At 37.2% G+C, this 22,384-nt stretch overlaps 1 protein-coding gene across 1 annotated transcript; it reads right to left on the bottom strand.

The window, feature by feature from the left end:
- Nucleotides 1–10: 10 nt before the first annotated feature.
- On the bottom strand, nucleotides 11–19,862 carry LOC146318934 (uncharacterized). The gene is made up of 32 exons (XM_084730624.1): nucleotides 19,483–19,862; nucleotides 17,829–17,902; nucleotides 17,144–17,215; nucleotides 15,496–15,566; nucleotides 15,156–15,394; nucleotides 14,936–15,093; nucleotides 14,586–14,838; nucleotides 13,297–13,333; nucleotides 13,174–13,211; nucleotides 12,969–13,099; nucleotides 12,806–12,884; nucleotides 12,598–12,656; nucleotides 11,413–11,460; nucleotides 11,245–11,312; nucleotides 11,095–11,132; nucleotides 10,957–10,989; nucleotides 10,330–10,392; nucleotides 10,081–10,208; nucleotides 9,811–9,931; nucleotides 9,341–9,714; nucleotides 9,042–9,243; nucleotides 8,419–8,575; nucleotides 5,719–5,883; nucleotides 5,195–5,317; nucleotides 5,026–5,071; nucleotides 4,828–4,931; nucleotides 4,611–4,735; nucleotides 3,402–3,773; nucleotides 3,020–3,303; nucleotides 1,409–1,510; nucleotides 1,099–1,251; nucleotides 11–620 (listed from the first exon to the last, which is right to left on the bottom strand). Exons 1-32 carry the CDS (start codon nucleotides 19,554–19,556, stop codon nucleotides 517–519), a joined length of 4,095 nt encoding a protein of 1,364 aa, XP_084586750.1. The 5' UTR covers nucleotides 19,557–19,862; the 3' UTR covers nucleotides 11–516.
- Nucleotides 19,863–22,384: the final 2,522 nt, after the last annotated feature.

Genomic DNA, 22,384 nt, shown 5'->3' with positions numbered 1-22,384 from the left:
TTTTTTAAACTTTTATTTTACTTTATTGAGCTCTCTCTACTTAGCATTTGTAGCCCATTTATCAACCTGATGTAGGCAAAACATGAAGAATTTTCAACACTGTTTTTGCAGCTAAGGCAATTTTATTAACTCTGAAATCTATTGAGAAATGTGGATGTGTTTATTTTTAACATATGGCATTTTAAAGATTCAGTTGAACAACATGATTGAATGTAACACATCTGTTGGACTGGACTGCTACCAGTGAGTATGTAACATAACACTGGAATATGAATACTTAATAGAATCATTGTTCAAAAGGATAAAGTTTTTTTGGCCTCATTGTGCAAATACGATTATAAAAAGTGTGAAAAAAATATCAAATGCCATGTGTTATGTAGGCTTTCCATTAATACAGATCAAACAATACATGTGATATGCAGATGGACAATATATAAATTACTCTGTTAATTTACATTATATACAAGTATTTCAAAATAAGAGTGATTAAACAGTCTTTTTTTTGTCCTATTTGGATCAGGGTGCATGCCGACTTCTGTACTGCCTGTTGATCTCGTTGAGGATCACGTCCATACTGGGCTCTTCATCAGCTGTGATTTGTCTGTCTTCAAATGGGCTACCTGTAACACAGCACCACTGAATGATTGTATGATTTCTAATACATCACATTTATGGGAAACTTGTTTTGCAAAAGCATCATTATTTAATTTGCCACATATTTAGTGCACCTGAAATAAATTTTTATCTGTCCATCCAAAACTCTGCAACTCTGCAAAACGGTAAAGATGGATAAATAGCACTACAGGCCAGGGGAAAAATGTGTATTTTTGATTTTTGGTTGTACTGTCCCTTCTAGTAAATCTAGTAAAAAAGCTAATAATAATTTATAAATGTTATTACAGAATATTTCACTGACAAATTGAAGCCAGTGAGCACTCATCACACAACAGACCATATGCATGTCAAACCAAGATGAAAACAGCAACAACAAACTGTTTCACCTTCGTAAAGTTCATATCAACTATCAGTGGCTTAATAGTTAAAACATCTCACAGTCTGTGATTTTCATAATCCCACAGTCAGACTGTCTTCACTTACTGATGCCATTAATCTGCTCTGAAGAGTCGCTAACAAGGAAAGACGAGGAGCTGGATGAGTTGTTGGACTTGGAAGACTTTGAGGAATGAAGAGATGTTAGCCTGGTCACTGATGACTTCTTCACTGTCTTCTGCGTTGCAGTGCGACTCCATTCTGTGAAAGGAAATCCCATAAGGTGAAATTTAACATATTCATCCAGAGATTTGATGTCTGATGAAACATCATGCATCTTATTCATTTGAATCCTTTGCTTTGAAAGAAATGAATCAGAAATCAAATAGAGGGATACATCAGTGTGAACATGTCAAACCTGAGTTCTCTGCTAGCCTCATTCTGCCACAGCACAGGTATGTCCTCCACTGCCTCCTCACATTTTCCTTCACCGCACAGTGGAACACAAATATAAAGAAACCTGCAAAACAGAGACAGTGTACAGTGACATTAGTTTAGACAGATGGGGTATAGACAAATGCTTGAAAGCCTATGAAAAAAACCTACATCAACATTGCACACAGTGCAGTTTGTCAGCTTCATGTACACTTCTTGCAGTTTTTTTTTCATTTCATTTTCATATTAAATCACTTCAAGTTGCAGCAGATGGCTTTCCTTTAAATGTCTAATTTTTCACTGAAAATTATCAGTGAAAGAATTGAAAAGGAATTGTGACTTATTTGGAAGTGAAAATGAAGGCAAATGGTAAAGTTATTACCTAAATTGTCTGCTGTAAACATCAATTAGAGTATACAGGCCAACATCCTCTTTCAGCTTTGATCTACTGTACTTCAAAGTTGAACACATACATTTTTTAATGCAGTGACTTACTGCTAATGTTTGCACCTATTTTCAGTTTTGTCTCTAAATCAAGCTACTTCAGATAATTTGGTTAAAGGGTTAGCATGTTTACAACCCGTCTGATGGTGTTTCTTGTCCTGCCAAACTTAATTGTAGCATGCTGCCATGTTCCCAGATTTCAGGAATTCCTTTGATAAAATGATAACAGATAAAATGTTACCAAATCTGATTACAATGATGGCCGCAAACTAAAAATCACGTTTTTTTTTTGGGGGGGGGGGGGGGGGGGGGTGGTAACACAGCACAAACATCTATTATCTATTCTGGATTAATACTGGTCAAAACAGTACCAGGTAGTATAGAGTTATTGATGAACTTTTCTTCATATTACTGCTGGGGTATTTACCCAAACTAAAATATGGTTATTTTGACCCAGAGTTAGACACAACAAGCTCGAGTTTTACCATCAAACATCCATGCATAGCTGCCTATTATTAGCAATCATTATACAGCCTTGTTAAATACTTGACTCTGATTGGTCAATTACAGTCTTCTAAGATAGGTGCTGGGTAAACTTAACCCAGTATTGTGTCACACAGTGATTTCTTGTGTTTACAAATAAAAAGCCTACCTTGTAATATACTCAACCCAGGTACCCAGGTTTTGATGAACCCACTATTACATGAAATGAGTCACCTCTGTCATGGTTTTGGGTTTTAGTTTACTTGTTTACTGCTTTATTTTGAAGTTTGTGTCTTTCTTCTTGTGTCTGCTGCTTTACTTCCTGTCCTTTTTCCTCTTTTTTGATTGCTGATTGATTTCACCTCCCCCTGATAACTTCCCTGTGTATTTATTTTTGAGTCTTTCCCTCCTTTTGTTGCCTTTGCTTTGTTTGTCTTCATCTTCATGTCAAGGATTCACCCCAGTGTTTTCCCTCCGCTTTTTCAGAATTATTCTTTGTTTCATGGACTCATTCAGTTGTTTTGGATTTGGAGTACCTGTCTGCTTTTTTTTGTTTTGTCTTGGACTGTTTATATCCATGTCTGCCTGAGCCTCTGTAAGCTTTTGTGTTTTGACTTTGTTTTTGAGTTGAGCATATTGCATATTTACACAAACTAGAAAAACTCACCCTGCAAGGAGTTAAAGATGGCAAAGAGGTACATGAAGGGCAGGTTGACGGGCCCCCAGGCGAAAAAGGCAAAGCCCCAAGTGAGGCCCAAGAGGATGGTGATCCCAGCCACACTACGCGCATCCTGTAGTGTCGTGCGGTGAAGTGCATTGTGGGGATTTTGTCTCTTTATCCGACACAGCTGGATCAACACCACAACGAACATGATGAGGTTGAACAGAAAAATGAGACAGAAATAGGCCACCACTGCCACGTAGAAAGCAATGTCATTTTTCAGCCAGCAGCTATGAGAGAGGACAAGGATGGGAGGGAATTAATTTTACAAATGTTGTGGAATATATTTAGTTTGTGTAAAACAACATGCATGTAACTGCAGACTCACAAGTCATCACTTGTGCCATCAGAAAACCTTCCATAGGAGACAAGACCGTAGTTGTCCTTGTCAATCGCAATGACGATAATGACCACAATCATCGGGACACCCCAGCCAACCAGTGAGAACTTCAGCATGTAGTGTGATATGTAGCTGTTGAAGACTTTGACGAGGGCCAGGTACATGTGGACAGCCTCGAGTCCCATCCAGGTGAAGGCCACCAGAAGGAAGTAGTGAAGGAACCAGGCAGTGGAGATGCAGAGGCCCACAGCTTGTGGGTAGAGCGCCAGCCATGCGTCCACCAGGAAGACCAGGTTCAGCAGCAGCAGAGACAGGCACAGCTGGATGAGGATTTTGGATGGGATGTCTTTCCGCAACTTCCTGTAGTGTTCAAATGGTTTAGACAACATGAAACATGTCAGTGAACTGTAAAAGGTTATGTGAAAAAATTTGGTTAATATTTATTTAATTCTTAACAAACAATTAAATTATAATTATGTATACAAATTATTAGAAACGCTGTAATTTATGTTATTTTATCATTAGTTTGTGTAATATAAATACTACATATATACATATAATTATTTTATAAATCATGTATTGTATCATAGCTGATAAGAGATTATCCCAATTGCATTCTGATTAAATTAGTAAACTAACAGTTTATTGTTGCACACATTATATCATTAGCATTTGTTAATTATTACCAAATGATTTGTAAACTTTTAAGAAATCATTATATAGAGTGATGGACTGGATATTTGTAACACTTAGTTAATGGTTAATAAATAGTTTGTGTACCATCTATAAGCATTATTTGGATGGCTATTATAAAATTACAACTGATGATTATAATATCTTCCATATTTATTAACATAACTTAGGTACATTATGTATGTGAAATTTAATACATACTACATGTATTTTAACCCAAAGCACAATCTTTTCCAGAACCTATCCAAGTAGTTTTTGTTGCCATTATTTTGAAAGTCAACCTAGACCTTGCATATCTATTATTGCTAACTTGATCATGGAGTATTAATACTTAATAAATGGTTAATAAATACTGTGTAATGCATCTACAAATATTATTTGGATGGATATGGAAACCAAGGTATTTAAACTTTAGTGACTTCTGGTGGCAGAATCAACAATGCATGTTATTTCAGTGGTAATTACTACATGATGGATGTGTGTAATTTATCCTATGATTCTCACCCAAAGGCCAAGTAGGTGAGGAGTGTAACAGACAGGAAGATGGCAGAGATTCCACAGCCAATATATGTGATGAAGGTAAGGATTGTGGCCTGGACACGACTAGTTAAAGGCTCTCTGGAGAGGTCCTGTAAAGACAGAGAAGGATTAGAACTATCATCGGATCAATTTTAGCAAAATAACAACTAAAAAAAAAAGTGAAACATTATCATTTTCTCACCAGCAGGATAGCAAAACTGGTTAAATGGTTGCAGCTACAAACTGTTTCGTTGTCTGTGCTGTTTCTGACAAAACAGCCACTTGAATTCCAACCACCTGATCCATCTGCCGGTAAGAAATCACAGATTTATCTTCTTTTTTTCATTTTTGTTTGTTTATATTCATGTAATTCTGAAAGACATTGTTTAAAAAAACTTACCATTCAATGTGAAATCCCAGAAAACACATTTAGCCACGAAATTAGCCTGTAAGGCACAATGACTTGTGTTACATTATAATCTCCATTTATACAGCATGGTTGTTTTTAGCTACAACTCGTACAGCATGCTTGTGGCCTAACTGTATTTTGTATTGTGAAATAGACTTACTGGAACAGGCTCTGTGTTCCTCAGGTGAATTACAACATCGTCCTGCAGTCCTGAGATTGACAGGTTGGCCACACTTGCGCCCAAGATCCCACTGTTAAGTCTGCGTTGTCCCAAGGATCTGTCCTGCACGGCCATTTAGAGACAACGGGTGAAACGTAAGTTTGTAAAAACAATATTTCAGCACATCATTTAAAATGTAGCCCACTAGTTTCCTTCAAACACTAATTCAGGAATAGAAAATTTAAGGACTAGTATGTAGGATTTAGTGTCATCTAGCCATTAACTTGCAAACTGCAAACACCTTGCCTCACCCTACCCTTCCAAGCATGAAAATCAAATTCAAATTCTTAATTTCACGTGATTATACACTAATGGAAAACATACTTATGAATATTATATAACATTTCTTGCACACTGGGCCTTTAAAACACAGGGAAATAAAGTAACACATATTGTTGCCTATGTTTCTCTGCATATTTCTCTGCATTTGGTTTTAAATGGGGATGTTTGTTGGTTGTATAGACCTGGAACACTGTGCTCTTCTGGTAGAAACTGAACTGCACTCTGGTTGCCAGCTGCTGCTGCTCAGAGGTGAGGTCCTGTGTGAGAGAGGGAGGCAGCCTAATGGAGCCCTGAGGGATGGAGGAGTTTTTTTTTAGACTCCGTCTGAGCCTGGAATCCCCACGCACCTGCAACACACAGAGAGACACACAGGCTTAACAACTGGATTTTATCATTGTAGGCATGTAATACCACTGTTTTATTTGGGGCATCTGACACCAATCTGTCAGGGGTCAGTATTTGTGATGGCTGAGCTGCAATAGCTTAGCTCATTTCTTCTTCGAAAGGGTGCTACATGTACAAAAACCAAGTGTAATCCTGGGATAAACCCATAAAAATCGTAATAAAAAAAAGTCACATCATTGTGATAAAAGTAAGTAGGTCAGAAGACTTTGTAACCTAGTTCACCTCACTGAATTTTTTCATGCAGAAGCAGCAACAACCAATATTTGCACAACATCTAGATTATTTATTAATGCAGGTATTTGTTAAGATAGAAGATCCTTGTTGAGGATTGTTTAAAGTGAGTTCCTTATAATGTGTATAGGTTATGTTGGAGAGCATTTTCCGTTTTGAAGAAGTGAAGTAGAGTATTTTAGACACACGCTCTTCACGTTGTGACATGTCAGTATTTCTGCTGTGGATAATGTCTGTTTGTTACGTCGAAGATTTTTCTCACCTAAGGGCTTGCTCTTACTTGCACAGACTCACGCAATTATCAGTTTCTTTCAAGTCTGTCCAGCGTTTTTGATTCTCAACTGCCTGTTTGAAAATGCACTTGAAAATACAAGTTCATAGCCTCAGTGGTGGAAGAAGTACTCAGGTTCTTTAAAAAAGTAGGAGTACCAATAGACCACTCAGAATATTCCATTGCAAGTAACTCTACTGAAGTAAAGACAGAGGCACAGACCTTTTTTCACAGTAGCCATTTTACATAGAATAGTAGAGTAAATACAGGTGTCACCAATGGTACTAATTGAGGTTCTGTTCAATTCAGGTCAAGCAGAGTCACAGTGCTGCTGTTGGCTCACTAGAAAGGCTCTGCTACACTAAATAGAATGGGATCTTAATTAATATCATTGGTGACACCTGTATTCAACCTTTTTCAGTGGTCTTGAACCCAGAGCGTAAAGTCACACCAAATTTGTTTGGTCCAACCAACAGCCCAAACCTCAAAATAAGGCTATTACAAATAAATTTAAAAGATAATTAAAACAATTAAAAGGAAAAGCAGCAATTCTTGACATTTGAGAAGCTGGAGCAATGAAATGTTTTTAAATGAAAAATGACATCAATTATTATTTAAATAGTAGGCAATTAATTTGCTGTTATTTGACTAATTCTATTTTATTTCAGCTGTACTTGGGTAATTTAATTTATAACAAACTTTTTGTTTTTATGAACCCTTCATATGTTTTCTATGCAGCAATCTTAATTTATAAAGTAACTTGTAACTAAAGCTATAATAGATAAATGTAGTGGAGTTAAAAATAGAATATTTTCCTATAAAGTGGTAGAAAGTGGAAATACTCAAGTAAAGTACAAATACCTCAGGATTTTATTTCAGGAGCATGGCTGTGGGGGTATTTGTGCATGATCTGATGTATTTCATAACATCAGCACTGTAGATAGAAGTAAAACTTCCTGCTTCAAATACAAGCAATACATTTACTCAGTGTTAATTAAAATTTTTTGCCAAAGGCTGTCGTCCCTAACGGCTGTCATCCCTAACGGCTGTCACCCGCCTCCTGCACGCACTCCAAGAAACTGAAGCGGGACAGAGGAAGAAGCTGTGGCTGTCTGGAAGGTGACAGCTTCTGTAGTGAAACATGGTTTAGGTGACTTCAACACCGTGGATGGGAAATACGTCTTTGGAGGAACTAATAAAAACTCTTACACATTTGAAATAAGTGGCAAGGGGCCCCAAGTAGACACTATTTTTGTAATATGTCACAATATTAAACAGGTTTAACAGTGTATTTTATAAGCTTATCATGTTATTATTTTTTAATGGAAAGTCTTAATTTGAAAAGTAGGGCCACACAATTAATTGAAATAAATAAAATACTAATACTAATTGTAATATGGACAAGTGCAATATCTAATTTAAAGAAGTTGCAACTTTTTTTTGATAAAGTATGACAAAACAGCTTTATTCATTATTCCTTTATAATGAAGTACTGCAGAGATGCACTGGCCTACAAAGCAACGAAGAAAATAAGTTTATTTGGTATAGACCGCAACAAATGTGTCTTTCATGATTTTAATAGTTTTTTTTTTTCCGTGAAGATAAAAAATGTGATGCAAAAATTATCATTCCCACTACTCATGAATTGTGAATCATGTTGCAGTCTCAGTATCTGCTAAAATGATTGCTATATGTGTAAATATGTATAAAGTAGCAGACATTAGAAATACCTGTTTTTCAGTATTCTGCTTGCAGCACTGGACTTGAAAGCATGTATTTACCACAGCTGTTAATTGAAGTATGCAGCATTTTCTCATTCTGAAACTTAATTTTACTTTACCGTGTACATATTATTCTTTAACACCTTCTTCAGCTGTAAAATAGTCGTAAAATATCCCACAGGCTAGCACTTCTTTTAAAAGCATAACAAATGTGTCATACAGAAGTAATGAATTGGACTGTTCATGTCACATACCTGAACATTACTGGGGTCTGCGATGGAGAAAAAAGTTTCTTGAAAGTTACTGCCATCTGCTGGTTTCACAGACAGAGCCACGGCTGGGGACAGAAGTGTCTCAGGCTGGTCATCAAGGACCAGCTTCAACGCCACTGTATCAACAATCCCTATAATCCTGATGAAAAAAAGGAGTTAATTAGTATTGTGCAAAATTAGAATAAATTTTTTGAGCCTGTTCAGTTATACTAGTGGTTCCCAGCCTCTTGCTTAAAGATCAGTACCAGGCCTCAGAACATTTGCTACTGGGTTACGAGGAAGTGATATGATTTGATGAGTTAAATAAGCTGTTATGTTATTTTTGTGGTAATTACTTTGAACTGTCCATTATCACAACATTTCAGCATTAAACTGTAAATAAAATCTCTGTGAGGTCACTACTTGCAAGGTATGTGAACTCACAAACAGACTAATGGGAAACGCCGTCGTGTCTAACTCTAATTTCAGTTTGTATAGTGATGTGGTCCCCAGTTGGGACAGTCTGCAAACACAGCTGTTTAAGGTGCAAAAAAGGTCTGGAATCACTGAGTTGTACCATCTTGAATAGTACACAATGTGTTAGGAAATGTAAATTAATCAGTAACCTGTTGGAGGAGTCAGACAGCGTCTCAGGAGAAGCACCCAGGAGATTGCTGACGATGTGTATGGAGGTATTTCCCAGCGCCAGGCTGACAGTTGGGCCTGACAAAAGATTCTCCAGCTGAGACACCAGCTGATCCACCTGGCTGGAGTTAAGGTTGGACACGTCTTTGGTCAAGTCGAGCAGTGCGTTGGCTTGGCCGTCAGCTGCAGTCAACAACATTTAAAAGGGATGTTATAAGGATGCTTTAATGATGTAAATGTTGCACACAGAGTTGCACACAGTCGTGAGGTGATAACAAACCTGATTCTGTAGTGGGCGGGCTCTCTGATGAGTTCACTGTCACAGATTCATTAGTGGTGGTTGTAGTTGTGTTGAGTGAGGTAGCAGCAGTGGTGGTTGCAGTTGCATTTACAGACGAGGTGGTGGTGTTAGGTTGTGCGGTTGTCACGTTTGGGCTCACAGAAACAGATTCAGCTGTAATGATTGTAGTTGTGTTGAGTGTTGTGGTCGCTGTGGCATTAATGACTGCAGCTGTTGTGTTCATTGGGGATGAGGTTACATTTACAGAAGAGGTGGTGGTGTTTGGTTGTGCGGTTGTCACATTTGGGCCAGGTGTGGTTGACTGATGAACACACCACTCCTCCAGCAGCACAACCACATTTTTTCCTTTTTGACTGTAAAGAAAAAAAGTAAATTAGTTCTTGGGTGGAGTTAATAAAGATTTTGTTAAGTTAGTCCAGAAGTTAGGATGGTTATAAGGTAATACAAACCAGTTAAGGATGGTAGACTTTTCTATTACCATACAAAACATAGTAGGTTTTAGGTAAACTTCACCCCATGTGACCTGGGATTTCAATGGATTGCCGCTGACCTCTGAGTTTCCACAAATTGCTGCGTGACATATAAGAAATGACATATAAGAAAGCAGAAATGAGAAGTTTTACAGGACACACCTGCAGTATTTTTTTCTGACTGATGAGTTGATGATTTTAACCATATGATTTGATGTAGAATTGACTTGTTGACTTGTGATGCTGTACCTGCTCGGGTCACTACTCCGTTATAACCAATTTGCCTCTCAGGTTGAAACACATTCCACACGGCCGTTTCCACATCACAGATACGAACGTCACGGGCAAAGGCTAAAATCACTGTGCAGCTCTGAAGACTAGAATTTCAAAAAATCAGAAGAGCACAGATTTCAGTAACTGTTCAAATGTATTATCTGATATGTACATCAGTGCTTAGAAATCTTGTTCCTGCAAAGATATTAATATGATAAGACTCACTTCGTTGCTGTGTTTCTGCAGGTAATGTTGGCATCCTGGGAAGAGATTTCCATTTTAGTCAAACTATTTCAAGTGATTATGTTACAGTAGTTAACATAACATGTTAAATGCTTTGTATAAAAAATGCACTTTTGTGCAGTGATAGATAAGAAAAGGTCCCAAAAATGCTATTTGAGTATGAAATGCTGAAGATCAATAAATTCCAATAAATTCAGTTAAGTGGAATGGAAAAGCTGGTAAAAGGTGAAATGAACAAAGGTGTCACAAAAAGAGAAAACTTGGATAGATATTGTGAATGCAATATAAAAATTATTCAGCTTCTGTGATTTGGATATTGCATTTGGCATTATTCCAATTTCACTAATATTTCCATTTATTGTGCATCCCAGATCCAAACTGTCATTCATGAAGTGAAAAAATGGCACTGAGCAAACTACAAAAGCATTTTGGGAACAAACTGCACAATGTGACAGTCCTGATTGTCTTAGCTGAAGATGTAGGCTTCAGTGACAAACCCTCACATTACATTATGTGATGTCACAGTATTGCTACATATTTTAGTAATTAGTTGTCTTTGGCACAGTTAAAGTTATTTAATCAGTTAAATCATTTATACTTACATTGTACGTAGATGCAATGATGGATGGTGGACATGAAACACTGCAAATGCACATTAGATTTTGATTTATTTAAAATTTGATGAAAGGGCATGTAAAGAATATGAGAACTTTGATTTGCACATGCTTTCAGGATGGCAAAACTTACTTGCTCAGAGAGCAACTTGGTTGTTTAATCTTAGAAATCTGTAAAGATTCAACAGATCATAGTTACAGTAAGACTTTGATGCAAAACAGATAAATAGTAAAACATACACTTACACATGTATGAATGTTCTGTGTGTGCATGTAAACTTACCAGGGACAAGACGGAAGAACTGTTCATCTTGGGGTCTTTTATTGAAATTTGAAAAGCGTAGTATGCATCTAAAAACAATCAAACAAAAAAGACAAAATTAACTCAGCTTTCAGACTAAATCTATATTGATAATAATCTGGCGCTTTTGTGATGTGATAAAACACTCACCAGTTCCGTTGCAGTAAGCAGAGCAGCTGCAGTTGTTGCTTGGCTTATCTGAAACAAAGTCAAAGCATGTTGGTTTCCTGTAATCAAATGCCAGTGTGAACACAACCACAGCAATTTCAAGTTGTTCATACAGAATTAAACCAGTCACATTTATCGCTGGCACTGTGCCATAACTTTACATTCGACTGAGGAAAAATGAGGACAAATTGAAATTATGCCTTTAAACTACACACCTGACCTCACACGTTCCTCAAAATTTACAAAATAATTTATCAGAGCTTTAGATTTCTTTATGATAAATGCTTATTTTGTCAGTTATCTTCATGATACTTAATAATGTAATAAGAACAGTGTGACTAAGGTGATCAATTGTGCCTCGTCAGTGTCAGACATGGTGCTGATGAAGACATTTACAGTATCAGAGTGGAGATTATTGTTACATATGTAGTGGTTTCTGTACCTCTGCCAGGTAAATATGAAGCTACAGACAGTAGACACTTAGCTTAGCATACATACTGTTACATATCTGTGTCACAAATGTTTGATAAGCATATTTGAGGGGTCACTGCAATATCTGCCAACCTGATTTTTTTAAATCCCAAATATTGTTGTGGATGTCAGGCCCAAAAAACCTCAACAGAGTCAGCCTAGCTCTTTCCCCCCATTTTCAGTTTATTTAAGTTCGACTAACTGGTGCACGCTGTGGATGCATATTTATGGCACAGACATGTGAGTGGTATCCATCTTCTCATCTGTCTCTCAGCAAGAAATACACTTCCCAAAAGGATGAGCAATTTCTTTAAAACCTTTGTTCAAGTGACAATTCTTTGGACTTTACCTGAAGTTTCTGTTTTGATGTGTACTACACTACATAAGCTAATAGTGAGAACGCTGTCTAATCAATAGGCCATGTATAAACAAGGCAAGGTAAGCTAATATGTTTTGGACATTGAGAGTTATGAGGATGTGCTATAACTGCTCTCGACATGTGACGCTGAAAACCTGTCAGCTAAAGAAATGTGTATTTTGACATTGTGATGGTTAATACATACAGACCAGTGACAAAAGTCCAAACTTGGTCAAATTTAAATTAACACATCTACATGTAATAAAAAATTAAACGGACTGAATACTTCCTGTGCTTTGTGTGCTATGAAGATGATTAAAGAAATGTTCAGAGCTCACCTGCACTGCAGTGAGTTGAGTTGCGTTGAGAAACCTCATATGCAGTCCCAGACAGCTCACTGACGAAAGACAGTCACATTTGATTTAAGGGGTATTGTATAGAGAGAAAAAAAAAAGAAAAAGCAATATATTGCATGATGATAAGATATATAAGAGTTAATGTTTTTTAAGACCAGTTTAAAAAATAAGTTGGTTAAAAACGTCTTACCATGATGCACCAGTTTGACCAGTATAAGTGCAGCCGTTTTCCTCTGGTGGATCACTATTGCACTGATTTTGTAGTGAACCTGTTCGAGCGACACAGAAATTTGATTACATTATGGGAACTTCTTTGGTAGGTAATTATGCATTATGGAGCATGCAACACTCACATCTTTCATCTGCTTTTTTCCCCACCACCTGGATGTCAGAGGAAGCTTTGCTGGCTGCACAGAGTGTACGGAGGATACAACATGAAGGTATGCTCCTGCTCAGCTTCAGCGTCACACAACACCTGGTTTTTCTAAAGTATAAGGTTAGTGTTAACAACAGTTTTTTTTTCCTTACAGCTAATTGAAAATAGTTTATGTCACTTACCTTATTCCCCTCTTCATGTTGCAGTTGACTTCAATTCCCTGTAAAAACATATATAAATCTTGATTCACATGATACTTGTATTCACATATTGTAACCCACAGATACATTTAAATGTTGACTTACTTGAAATAGGCCAGTTGTGTTGTCATTACTGATCCCACTGTAAAGTGAAACGACATAATTGAGAAACACGATTGATTTAAAGCCAGTCTATACAACTTCTGAAAGAAAAGATATCTTTTTTTCTTCTCATACAGATAAAAAGTTGATTAGTTTATCAATAAAACACACTTGCTAAAATTAATGCACCTGATGTTTTGTTGCTATCGTCTTACTTGGTCTTGTATGTCTGTGTTAGCTAATATTAGCAAACTTACTGAGTCAGTTAATTGACTTGACTGATCCATTTTATCTCATTTTAGCATACAGCAGTTGTTAAAACAAGTCTTGTGTGGCTCAAGATGATCTTGGGAAATGGAGGATAATTCTGTGTGCTCTCATCTTGTAACGTTCTGCTAGAGGAATTCTGAAACCTGAATCAGTTAGAAAATTTGCAATGTTGGTTCCTTTGTCCAAACTCAAATGGTTTTTTGAATGTATTTTAGGTTAGATCCCTGAAATAAGGTCTGTGGTTAACACAACCTTAAAAAAAAGTTTGGTTCTACAACATAAAATCTGCCCGTAAATACTCCACTCTTAAAAAAGTGGTTAAACGAGACTACAGAGGTTGTCGGAGACATTAAATGTCATCACACTGAACACTAGTCACTTTGTGATGATAATGTTGAGTCATGCAGCTATCGTGTAGTTCTTTTAGAACCTAGTGTTAGCTTTTTACTTCTGCCAATTGCATTCACAATTCAAATGTCAAAAAAGTTTCATTCGTCAAGATTATCTTGCTGAACAAAATGTGCAAGCATCATTAACTTTTTTTTTTTTTACACAGTTTTTTTTCCTGCAGTAATCCAAAATCCAATGGAAAAATCCCACAGGCTATCCAAACTTCTGCTGCATTCTATTGACCCCTCCCAGGTCCCGCCCCTTTTTGCTCTGTGCACCAATTACAGTTGAGCAACCTTTTACCCAGTGAAAGCTTGGTCTTCTCAAGTTAGCTAATGTTGGCACAAGTTTGAAGATTGTTAAGATGCTGCTGGGGACCATTACAAACTGTATATACAGTATATAGTCACATCTTAAATTAGCTAATGTTAAAAAAACTAACTAGGTAACTAACAGTTAATGTAGATTAGGCATTATCCTTTAAACATCTCCAAAATCTCCTATCCTATTACAGTGTAGAAAAAGTTTTTTGCATTCAATCTTGAGTAACATCAACAAGAAAACTTTCCTTTGTCTGTTTGGACCTTCTATGTTTCATTAATTAATTTTATGAGAGATCATTGTGGTGTTACCTGATTTGTGTCACGCTTCTGTGAATTTCACGAGCTTTGCGGGGCTTGTTTGAATTGGGATTCGGTTTCTTCTGTGGTTTGTTCTGTTTTTCACCATCAGGTGCCTGTGTGATCACACTGGAATCAGATGAAGACACTGCAGCTGTAGCTGTGCTGAAGGTTTTTGATGCTGTAGATGTTGCAGCTGTTGTCGTGGTGACTGGTTTTAATGCTGTTGATGTTGCAGCTGTAGTCGTGGTGACTGGTTTTAATGCTGTTGATGTTGCAGCTGTAGTCGTGGTGACTGGTTTTAATGCTGTTGATGTTGCAGCTGTAGTCGTGGTGGAGGTTTTTAATGCTGTTGATGTTACAGCTGTAGTTGTGTTTCTTGTTAATGCTGGCGATGTTGCAGCTGTAGTTGTGTTGTTTGTCAACGCTGTTGATGTTGCAGCTGTAGTTGTGTTGCTTGTTAACGCTGTAGATGTTAGAGCTGTAGTTGTGTTGCTTGTTAATGCTGGCGATGTTGCAGCTGTAGTTGTGTTGTTTGTTAACACTGTTGATGTTGCAGCTGTAGTTGTGTTGTTTGTTAACCTTGTTGATGGTGCAGCTGTAGTTGTGTTGCTTGTTAATGCTGGCGATGTTGCAGCTGTAGTTGTGTTGTTTGTTAACACTGTTGATGGTGCAGCTGTAGTTGTGTTGTTGCTATGTAACATCATAACTGTTGTTTCATTTGAAGCACTTATGGTTTGTGGAGATGTAGCTGGGGCTGTTGTTGCTCCATGGTTTGGAGACGTGCAGCTCTTGAGGTTGTTTTGGAACACCTGAATAAGCTGAGAAAAAGAACATGATACTCACAATTATTTAATCATAGGCCATAAACATATCTGGTATTTTATTAAGCAAGTAAATGAAAACCAGTTTCCCTGCATACCCAGGCCTTGATTTGTGATTCATTCTTCATCTGTCCATTGACATCCACAGTGACGTCAAGAAAGTAGTACACTGCCGTAAGAAGAAATTACAGAAGATAGTTAAGGTGAGAGATTTTTAAAACATTCAAAATCAATGCAGCATAAACAAAGACATCTTGACCCTGAAAAATGTAGTCCTGCATCGCCCATAATGCAAGCAACAGCAACTTTTTTAAGACAGTTAGTAAGGCTGGCTCTCTGTTATAAGTTCATAGTCTCTAAACCTAAGCTAACCCAGATGACATTATCCACATCCTAGAACCACAGAGGACAATATACAACTCTTCATAACACCTTTAATGTTGAAAATGGAGGTTATTATGTGACTAGCATTGTTTAAAGACTGACAAAATGAAGCTATCCTTTAATGCCTGGTGAATTTCACCTTTTATATTAAAAATGTTCAGTATTTTTAGATCATGTGTGACTAGTAGCAGCTGCAGCATGAGAAAGGACAGTTGTGGTTTGTTGGAGGCTGATATGGCTGCAAAATAACACTAGCACATTTACTCATGGCCTTTTACTGAAAGCTTCTACAAGGAACTTGTAACTGATTTTTCATTGTATTGATTTTAGAGGTATCTGTGGACAAAAGCAGTAGTGCTTCCGCTGCCATAACCACAAAAAAGAACCTCAAAAATAAAATGACCTAAATAAAAATCCTCCTGCTTATTTTTAACTGGATAATGCACTACTCACTGTAACACTGCCAGGGAAGGTGTAAACACAGGCTTGTTTCATTTGATGGAGAAACTATAGAGAAGAAGCCAGTCTTCTCACTGAGGATCTAGTTTGCTTATGCAGGACATACAAAAGCACCATTATTAGACTTAGACAGTTTCCTAACTCCTTGAAGTTTGTTAAAGTGCAACTTGAGTTTATTTTAACTTTTAATGCTTCCATTTTAGGCTACTTTATACTCCTCCTCCACTATTTCAGAGGCAAATATTGTCTCCACTTCAATCATTTAACAGCTGTATAATCATCTTAAAAAATATGATGGATGGTTACAGAGTATATTAAACTAGACTAAACACTGAAAGCAGGAAGAAACGGTTTCTTCTCCTCACTAATCAAACCTGTTAATTAGCTCAGGGGTGCTGGTAAGCACATTTTGTGATCTTTGGATAGCACCAGGCTAACTGTTCACCCCTGTTTCCAGTCTTTGTGCTAAGCTAAGATAAATGGCAGAAGCTCCATATTTACTGTGCAGACTTGAGAGTGGTGTCAATCTTCTCATCTAACTTTCAGTTAGTTTTCAGCCAAACGATTCCTTTGTTTGAAAATTTATCCTATTCTACTCCTGTATACTACATCATTGAGTGATGACCATTTATCTCTGTTGTCTGACTTATTTTGTCTCCTGTCATTAGTTTTCATCAGTTACTGAAGCCAGAATAAATGAGAGAGCTTTGTACAAGTTAAAATTTCATTTTAAATCAATAACACAGTAAAACAGGTTGGTGAGACCAGCAGCAGTGTGGTGATGAAAATAAAGGTTGTAATAGCCTAAAATGGATGTTTGCTCCTCTGCAATGACAAGCATTTCAACTAATAATATGGTAGTAAGTATAACACAGATGATTGTCTTGTCTTTTGCAAGTGTACCTGAAGTTGGTGCATTTGTGGTAGCAGAGAGAGGGTAAGGGGCAGCAGAGGTGTGACTGCAGGAGGCCTGACCTGACAGGGGAAAAACAGTAATTATTTTCAGACTGCAAAGATGAAATTCAAACGTCAACTTCATAACTTCAGAAAAAAAAAAAATACATATATAGGATAATTTCTATGTAATTATGCTGGACCTTCTCCTATTCTCTTGAACATAATCATACTTTGGACAACTTTTGCTCCTTAAAATATGGTTGAGAAGCTCAGGTGTATGTGGTTGTTTCCTGAGGATGTTGTGTTACTGATCTCTTTCTTAGTTTGTTCCTCTAAGTCATATTTTCCGCCTTGCTCTCCAAAGAAGCTACAGCACTGTGAAGTTTTGTCTGGTTAGGAAACAGACAGCAATTGGACTGGAACAACAGGTTACTCCAGGTTAATTAGGAGGGAAAAATAACACGTGCTTGTGTGTGTGTGTGTGTGTGTGTGTGTGTGTGTGTGTGTGTGTGTGTGTGTGTGTGTGTGTGTGTGTGTGTTACATGACGAACACCGACTGGTGACTGGTATGTCAGACATGTCAGATGTTATAAATAGAGGTGTGGAGTTTCCAGTCCAGATAAAGTGACAGAAGCCACTGCTCCATTGTCTGCAAACAACCCTTTTTTTGTCTGCTGTTGTGAGACCATACCTGCCAGTAGGACGACCAGAAGCTGAATGTACAACCAGTGTGGATGTTTGACACAAGAGCCTGGATTCTTCACCCTGTAATATAATAAATACAATCATTTAAACATTGGTTATTGTCCTTGATTAAATATAGTAACATTGGCTTTTGATACAAAAGTTAGTTCCCATCACACCCCATGCTAATAAATGCTTTCACTGCACTTTCCCATAGCCTAATTGAATGTCTGAAGGTTTTATCTTTGCTGCTTATCAGTGAATCAAACATATCTTGCAATGTCGTGAAAAATGAATAATGGATAATGTCAAATTTAATGCTTGAATGCAGTCCTGCTCTGTCACGCCTTGGACTATAATCAGTGCACAACAGAACAAACACATTAACTTTATCACAGCTTTGGGAAATTGCAAACAGTAATATATAGAGAGTAGTAGCCTGGATAATGCACTGTATAGATACACATGTTGAATGTTTGCTGAGTGTTTTAGAGGTGTTGACACCTGCTGACACTGTGCTGTTAGTACTGTGGTCTCAGAAGACTTGCAATTATTTATTTATTTATCGGTCAAAAGAAAATTGATCATCCACTATTTTGATAAACGATTAATTGGTTCCATCATTATTTAAACGGAACTGTCATACATTTGCTGGTTCCGGCTTCTTAAATGTAAGGATGTGCTGCTTTTCTTTGTCATTTATGATGGTGAATGAAGAGTCTTTGGGTTTTGAACTATTGGTTAGTCAAAAGAAGCAATTTGAAAATGCTCTAGGAAGTTGTGATGATTATTTTTCATGATTTTTTGACGTTTTATAGACTAAGCCATTAATCTTGAAAATCATCTGCACATTATTTGATAATGAAGATAAATGTTTGTTGAAGCTCCAGTATAAATAAGGTATAGGTATTGCTGGGCTACACAAGTGAGCTTAAACATATTGTGGTTAGTATTAGAGAATGAATCATTAACTCCCTTCTACAGCAAGTTTCACAAGAAGTTTCCCACAAATTCTCCATAGTGGAAACTGAGTTGGTAAAAACATTTTTTCCAGTGGAAAATGGCTCCTCAGTGAGGGAGATATTGGGGCAAACAGATACTGTAATCAAACAACAGCTTAACTCAAGTCCTGGGATGGATAAAAACAAGATGAAGCCATGATTATGTGTGATATCCAAAACAATTTAGCATATAAACAATGTTGCTTTGACTAACAAGTCCAGATTTCATGTTTGAGTTTATAGATATAGATAGATGAAGTAGCACAAATCCGGGGACTCCATCTTTAGAAAGTTTTCCTCAGTGCTTCAATATGATCTGAGCATCATTGTACTACCGATACTGATGTACTGATAATCAGAAACTTCATGGAATACTTGACAAGTAAGATTAAACAGTACATTCACAACATAGTCAAAAAGTCACAGAAATAAGGACATAAAACAAGGCAATATGACAAAAAGGTATTTAAAGTGATTAGGCTAATAGTTTAAATAAAGAAATATTGATGTTTGAGTATAAAGAAGCTGAATTAGGTATATCGATGTATCTAAATAGATGAGCCTGATAAATAATCCTGATCCAAAAATCCAGTGATTTGTGAGATCTGATCGTGATCCTAATTTTGGAAAAGGGAGACCACACCACCACCCGAACTTTACCTGACCGAGAGGGCAAACATGTGCCCACATGAAGATCCATCAGAACAAACACTTTCTTCATTTTTATGGAACATAACTTCCTGTGGGCTAAATCCAAACTTGAAAGTGAATCCAAACCACACACATTAGATGTGGATTTTCTTCTTCTTTTAACCAACACTGTTGCTTTTGTTGTTGGCAGGCTGTAAGTTCACTGTGAGTGTGTTTCTCACTCTGGATCAATAGCCATCACATGTGGCACGCCCCTGAAACGTCAAAACTAAACAGGTGAACATTGCATGCATTCACTTCACCTTTGAACAAGTCTTACTTAACAATTGTCCACCTCCTGAAGAGAAAATTATTTGATTTTTACACCAGATCAGAACAGGTCTACTGTGTTGTACTATCACCCAAAACAATTCTCATATGCTGCTAATTCATCTGTAAGGTTTTTGGATGGAAGAGATTTATCTTTTTCTATTTTTGTATGGCTGTAAAGGTGCGCCTCAGGGTGTGTCCTAACCCTCTGAGTGTTCTTAGTGACAGGCATGATTGTGAACAATGTCTCCAGGGAAACACTACAGAGCTAAAAGAGTCCTGGCATTGAAACATTCACTGTTACGTCAGAAGAAGTCATGCACCTGCAACACTATAAGTCTGGTTATACACCTGCTTGTCAGCTTGTCTGAATGGGAGGGACTTGTCTGTCACGCACCGCCACACACACACACACACACACACACACACACACACACACACACACACACACACACACACACACACACACACACACACACACTTATTTCCTCTATTGTTCCATTCTTTAACCTGTATTTAACCAGGCAAACACCATATTTAATAGTTACACCCTGAAAAGTGCACGCACACTCACTTGGCAGTGTGTAGTATTGGTGATGTCATGTCAAAGGGATACTATGAACATGATGATCAAGTATGCTCATAAAATGTTCTAAGTCATTAAAAATGTCCTAATAATAGATCTAAAAAGCCACATGTTCATCCTGTTTTAAGCTAAAAACAAATCACAAATGGAAAACAGCAGAACCTGCAGTCCTCCTCCAGGAGGTCAGGGGTCAAACTGTCATAAACTAAAGAGCTGGACCAACTATGCTTTTTTTTTATGCTATGCTTATTTTTAACAACCTCTTTAACGTTGAGATTTGTTGTTATTAATACATTACAACAGTATTTTCATAGATTTTTTTTATTTAAAAAAAGTAAATGTTATCTTGCTTACAGAATTGCAGCATATCACAGTATTTTTGAGTGTAACCCCTCCATCGTAATATGTATTGTATTGCCAGACTCTTGGCAATTCACAGCCTTAGTACAAGCTAGAGTTTCCTATAAAACTAAGTTAGAAACAAGCAAATAAAAGGTGTAGTTCTCTATTTGTGCACCAGAGGGTGTACAAATTAACCAATAGGGGACTATGATAACCACATGTTTGGGAAACACTGATGGCAGAGCAGATCCAAAAAGTTTCTACCAAAATCTACAGCCTTTGAGTGGTTTCTTCCTTAATGTTGAAATGAGACATGAAGGGGTTAATATCTTTATCTGTTTAATGTCTGCATAATGTTTTGGTCACATTGCAACAGCTTCACCAGATGAAATCACTGAGTACAGTCACAGCTTATACATCATTAGTTGTATATGTAGATCTAAAATGGTCCATTACTACTCTGTCTTGTCTGACAGACTTAAATGCAGGCAGACTACAGTGCCATCCTGTAAGCAGGACTGTAGAGGAGTCAAGAAGATATTTGTTTTACTGAAGCTCTGGCGCCACACAGTGGAGGTTGTTTGTAGTCCCTAACAGTAGGTTGTTTTCTGCCCTTGTGCAGTTTGGAATATGATGCATTGCTATGCAACAGTATGAACGGGACACTGAGCCAGACTATATTGCCACAATACTGTAGGGGTGACTATTGGTGCTTTCACAGGATAATAAGCCAACTGAATTTTGATAAATAATTATCAATATTGTGGGTGTGAGAAAAGGCAAATAGTAGACCAGCTAGAACAGTCTGGTAAGTTCAGAAAATCACAGGACTTTACTGTAATGCACCCTTTAAAACCATCAAAGTGTAACACCTGTGCCATACTACGATATCCAAAGTCTGTGACGATATCTAGCTTTGATACCTAATGGTCACTTTGAGCCATATTTTGAACTTATGATACCCCCCACTGAGCCTTATGAACAGGTCATGTTTCATCACTTTTTCATTGTAGTCATTCATCACATTATCCATCAATCACCTCTGATGAATCTGATGTCCTGCTGGCTTCATGTACCACAGCACAAGGTTATGCAACCAAATATAACTGACTTTATGGCATGTAATCCCCTCTCTCCATATTTTTTCATGCTCTCCAATCCTCATCTACTAATTACGATTTTACATAAATTAGTTTCAAATATGGTCTGTTTTATGTACAACTGATAACAGTTATATTGTGATACTGTGATACATGCAAAGACCCCTGACCATACAGCTGTGTTGTTATCCATCTTCCCTGTTCTGACTGCGTAAAAAAGTAAACTTTTTTAAGTCAGATTTATGAATATGATGGTGTCCTCTTTATAATAAGACAGTGTTCCTAAAATCAGATAAAAATTGTTGCTATATATCACATTGCTTACAGTATCGCAGTATATCATAATATAATGAATTGTAATCCCTGTATCATGATACGTATTGTATGGCCAGATTCTTGCCAATACACAACCCTAATATTAATATGTATAAATCTCCATGTAATACAATGCCAAACATTAATTGATAGGCTTGTATGTGTCTGTTGTACACACAGCGTCATTCGTTCAATCCTACCACAAGGTCCGTTTAGTAGTCCTAGTTGGTTTAGAGCTTTTGATCATATTACATGAGCA

The sequence above is a fragment of the Lutjanus erythropterus genome, chromosome 11 (genome assembly GCF_056507025.1).
Source record: "Lutjanus erythropterus isolate fLutEry1 chromosome 11, fLutEry1.hap2, whole genome shotgun sequence".
NCBI classification, from domain to species: Eukaryota; Metazoa; Chordata; class Actinopteri; order Lutjaniformes; family Lutjanidae; genus Lutjanus; species Lutjanus erythropterus.
Note: the sequence above shows the minus strand (reverse complement) of the source record. Positions and strands in the feature narration are given on the sequence as shown.

Excerpts from the sequence above, each read along its gene's own strand:
- LOC146318934 (XM_084730624.1), bottom strand. The coding sequence starts at position 19,556 with ATGTTCCATAAAAATGAAGAAAGTGTTTGTTCTGATGGATCTTCATGT. Across the intron at positions 14,839-14,935 it reads CAAGAAACACAACTACAGCT|CATTAAAACCAGTCACCACG; the intron begins GTAACATCAACA and ends CAACATCAACAG. Across the intron at positions 11,133-11,244 it reads GTTCTTCCGTCTTGTCCCTG|ATTTCTAAGATTAAACAACC; the intron begins GTAAGTTTACAT and ends GAATCTTTACAG.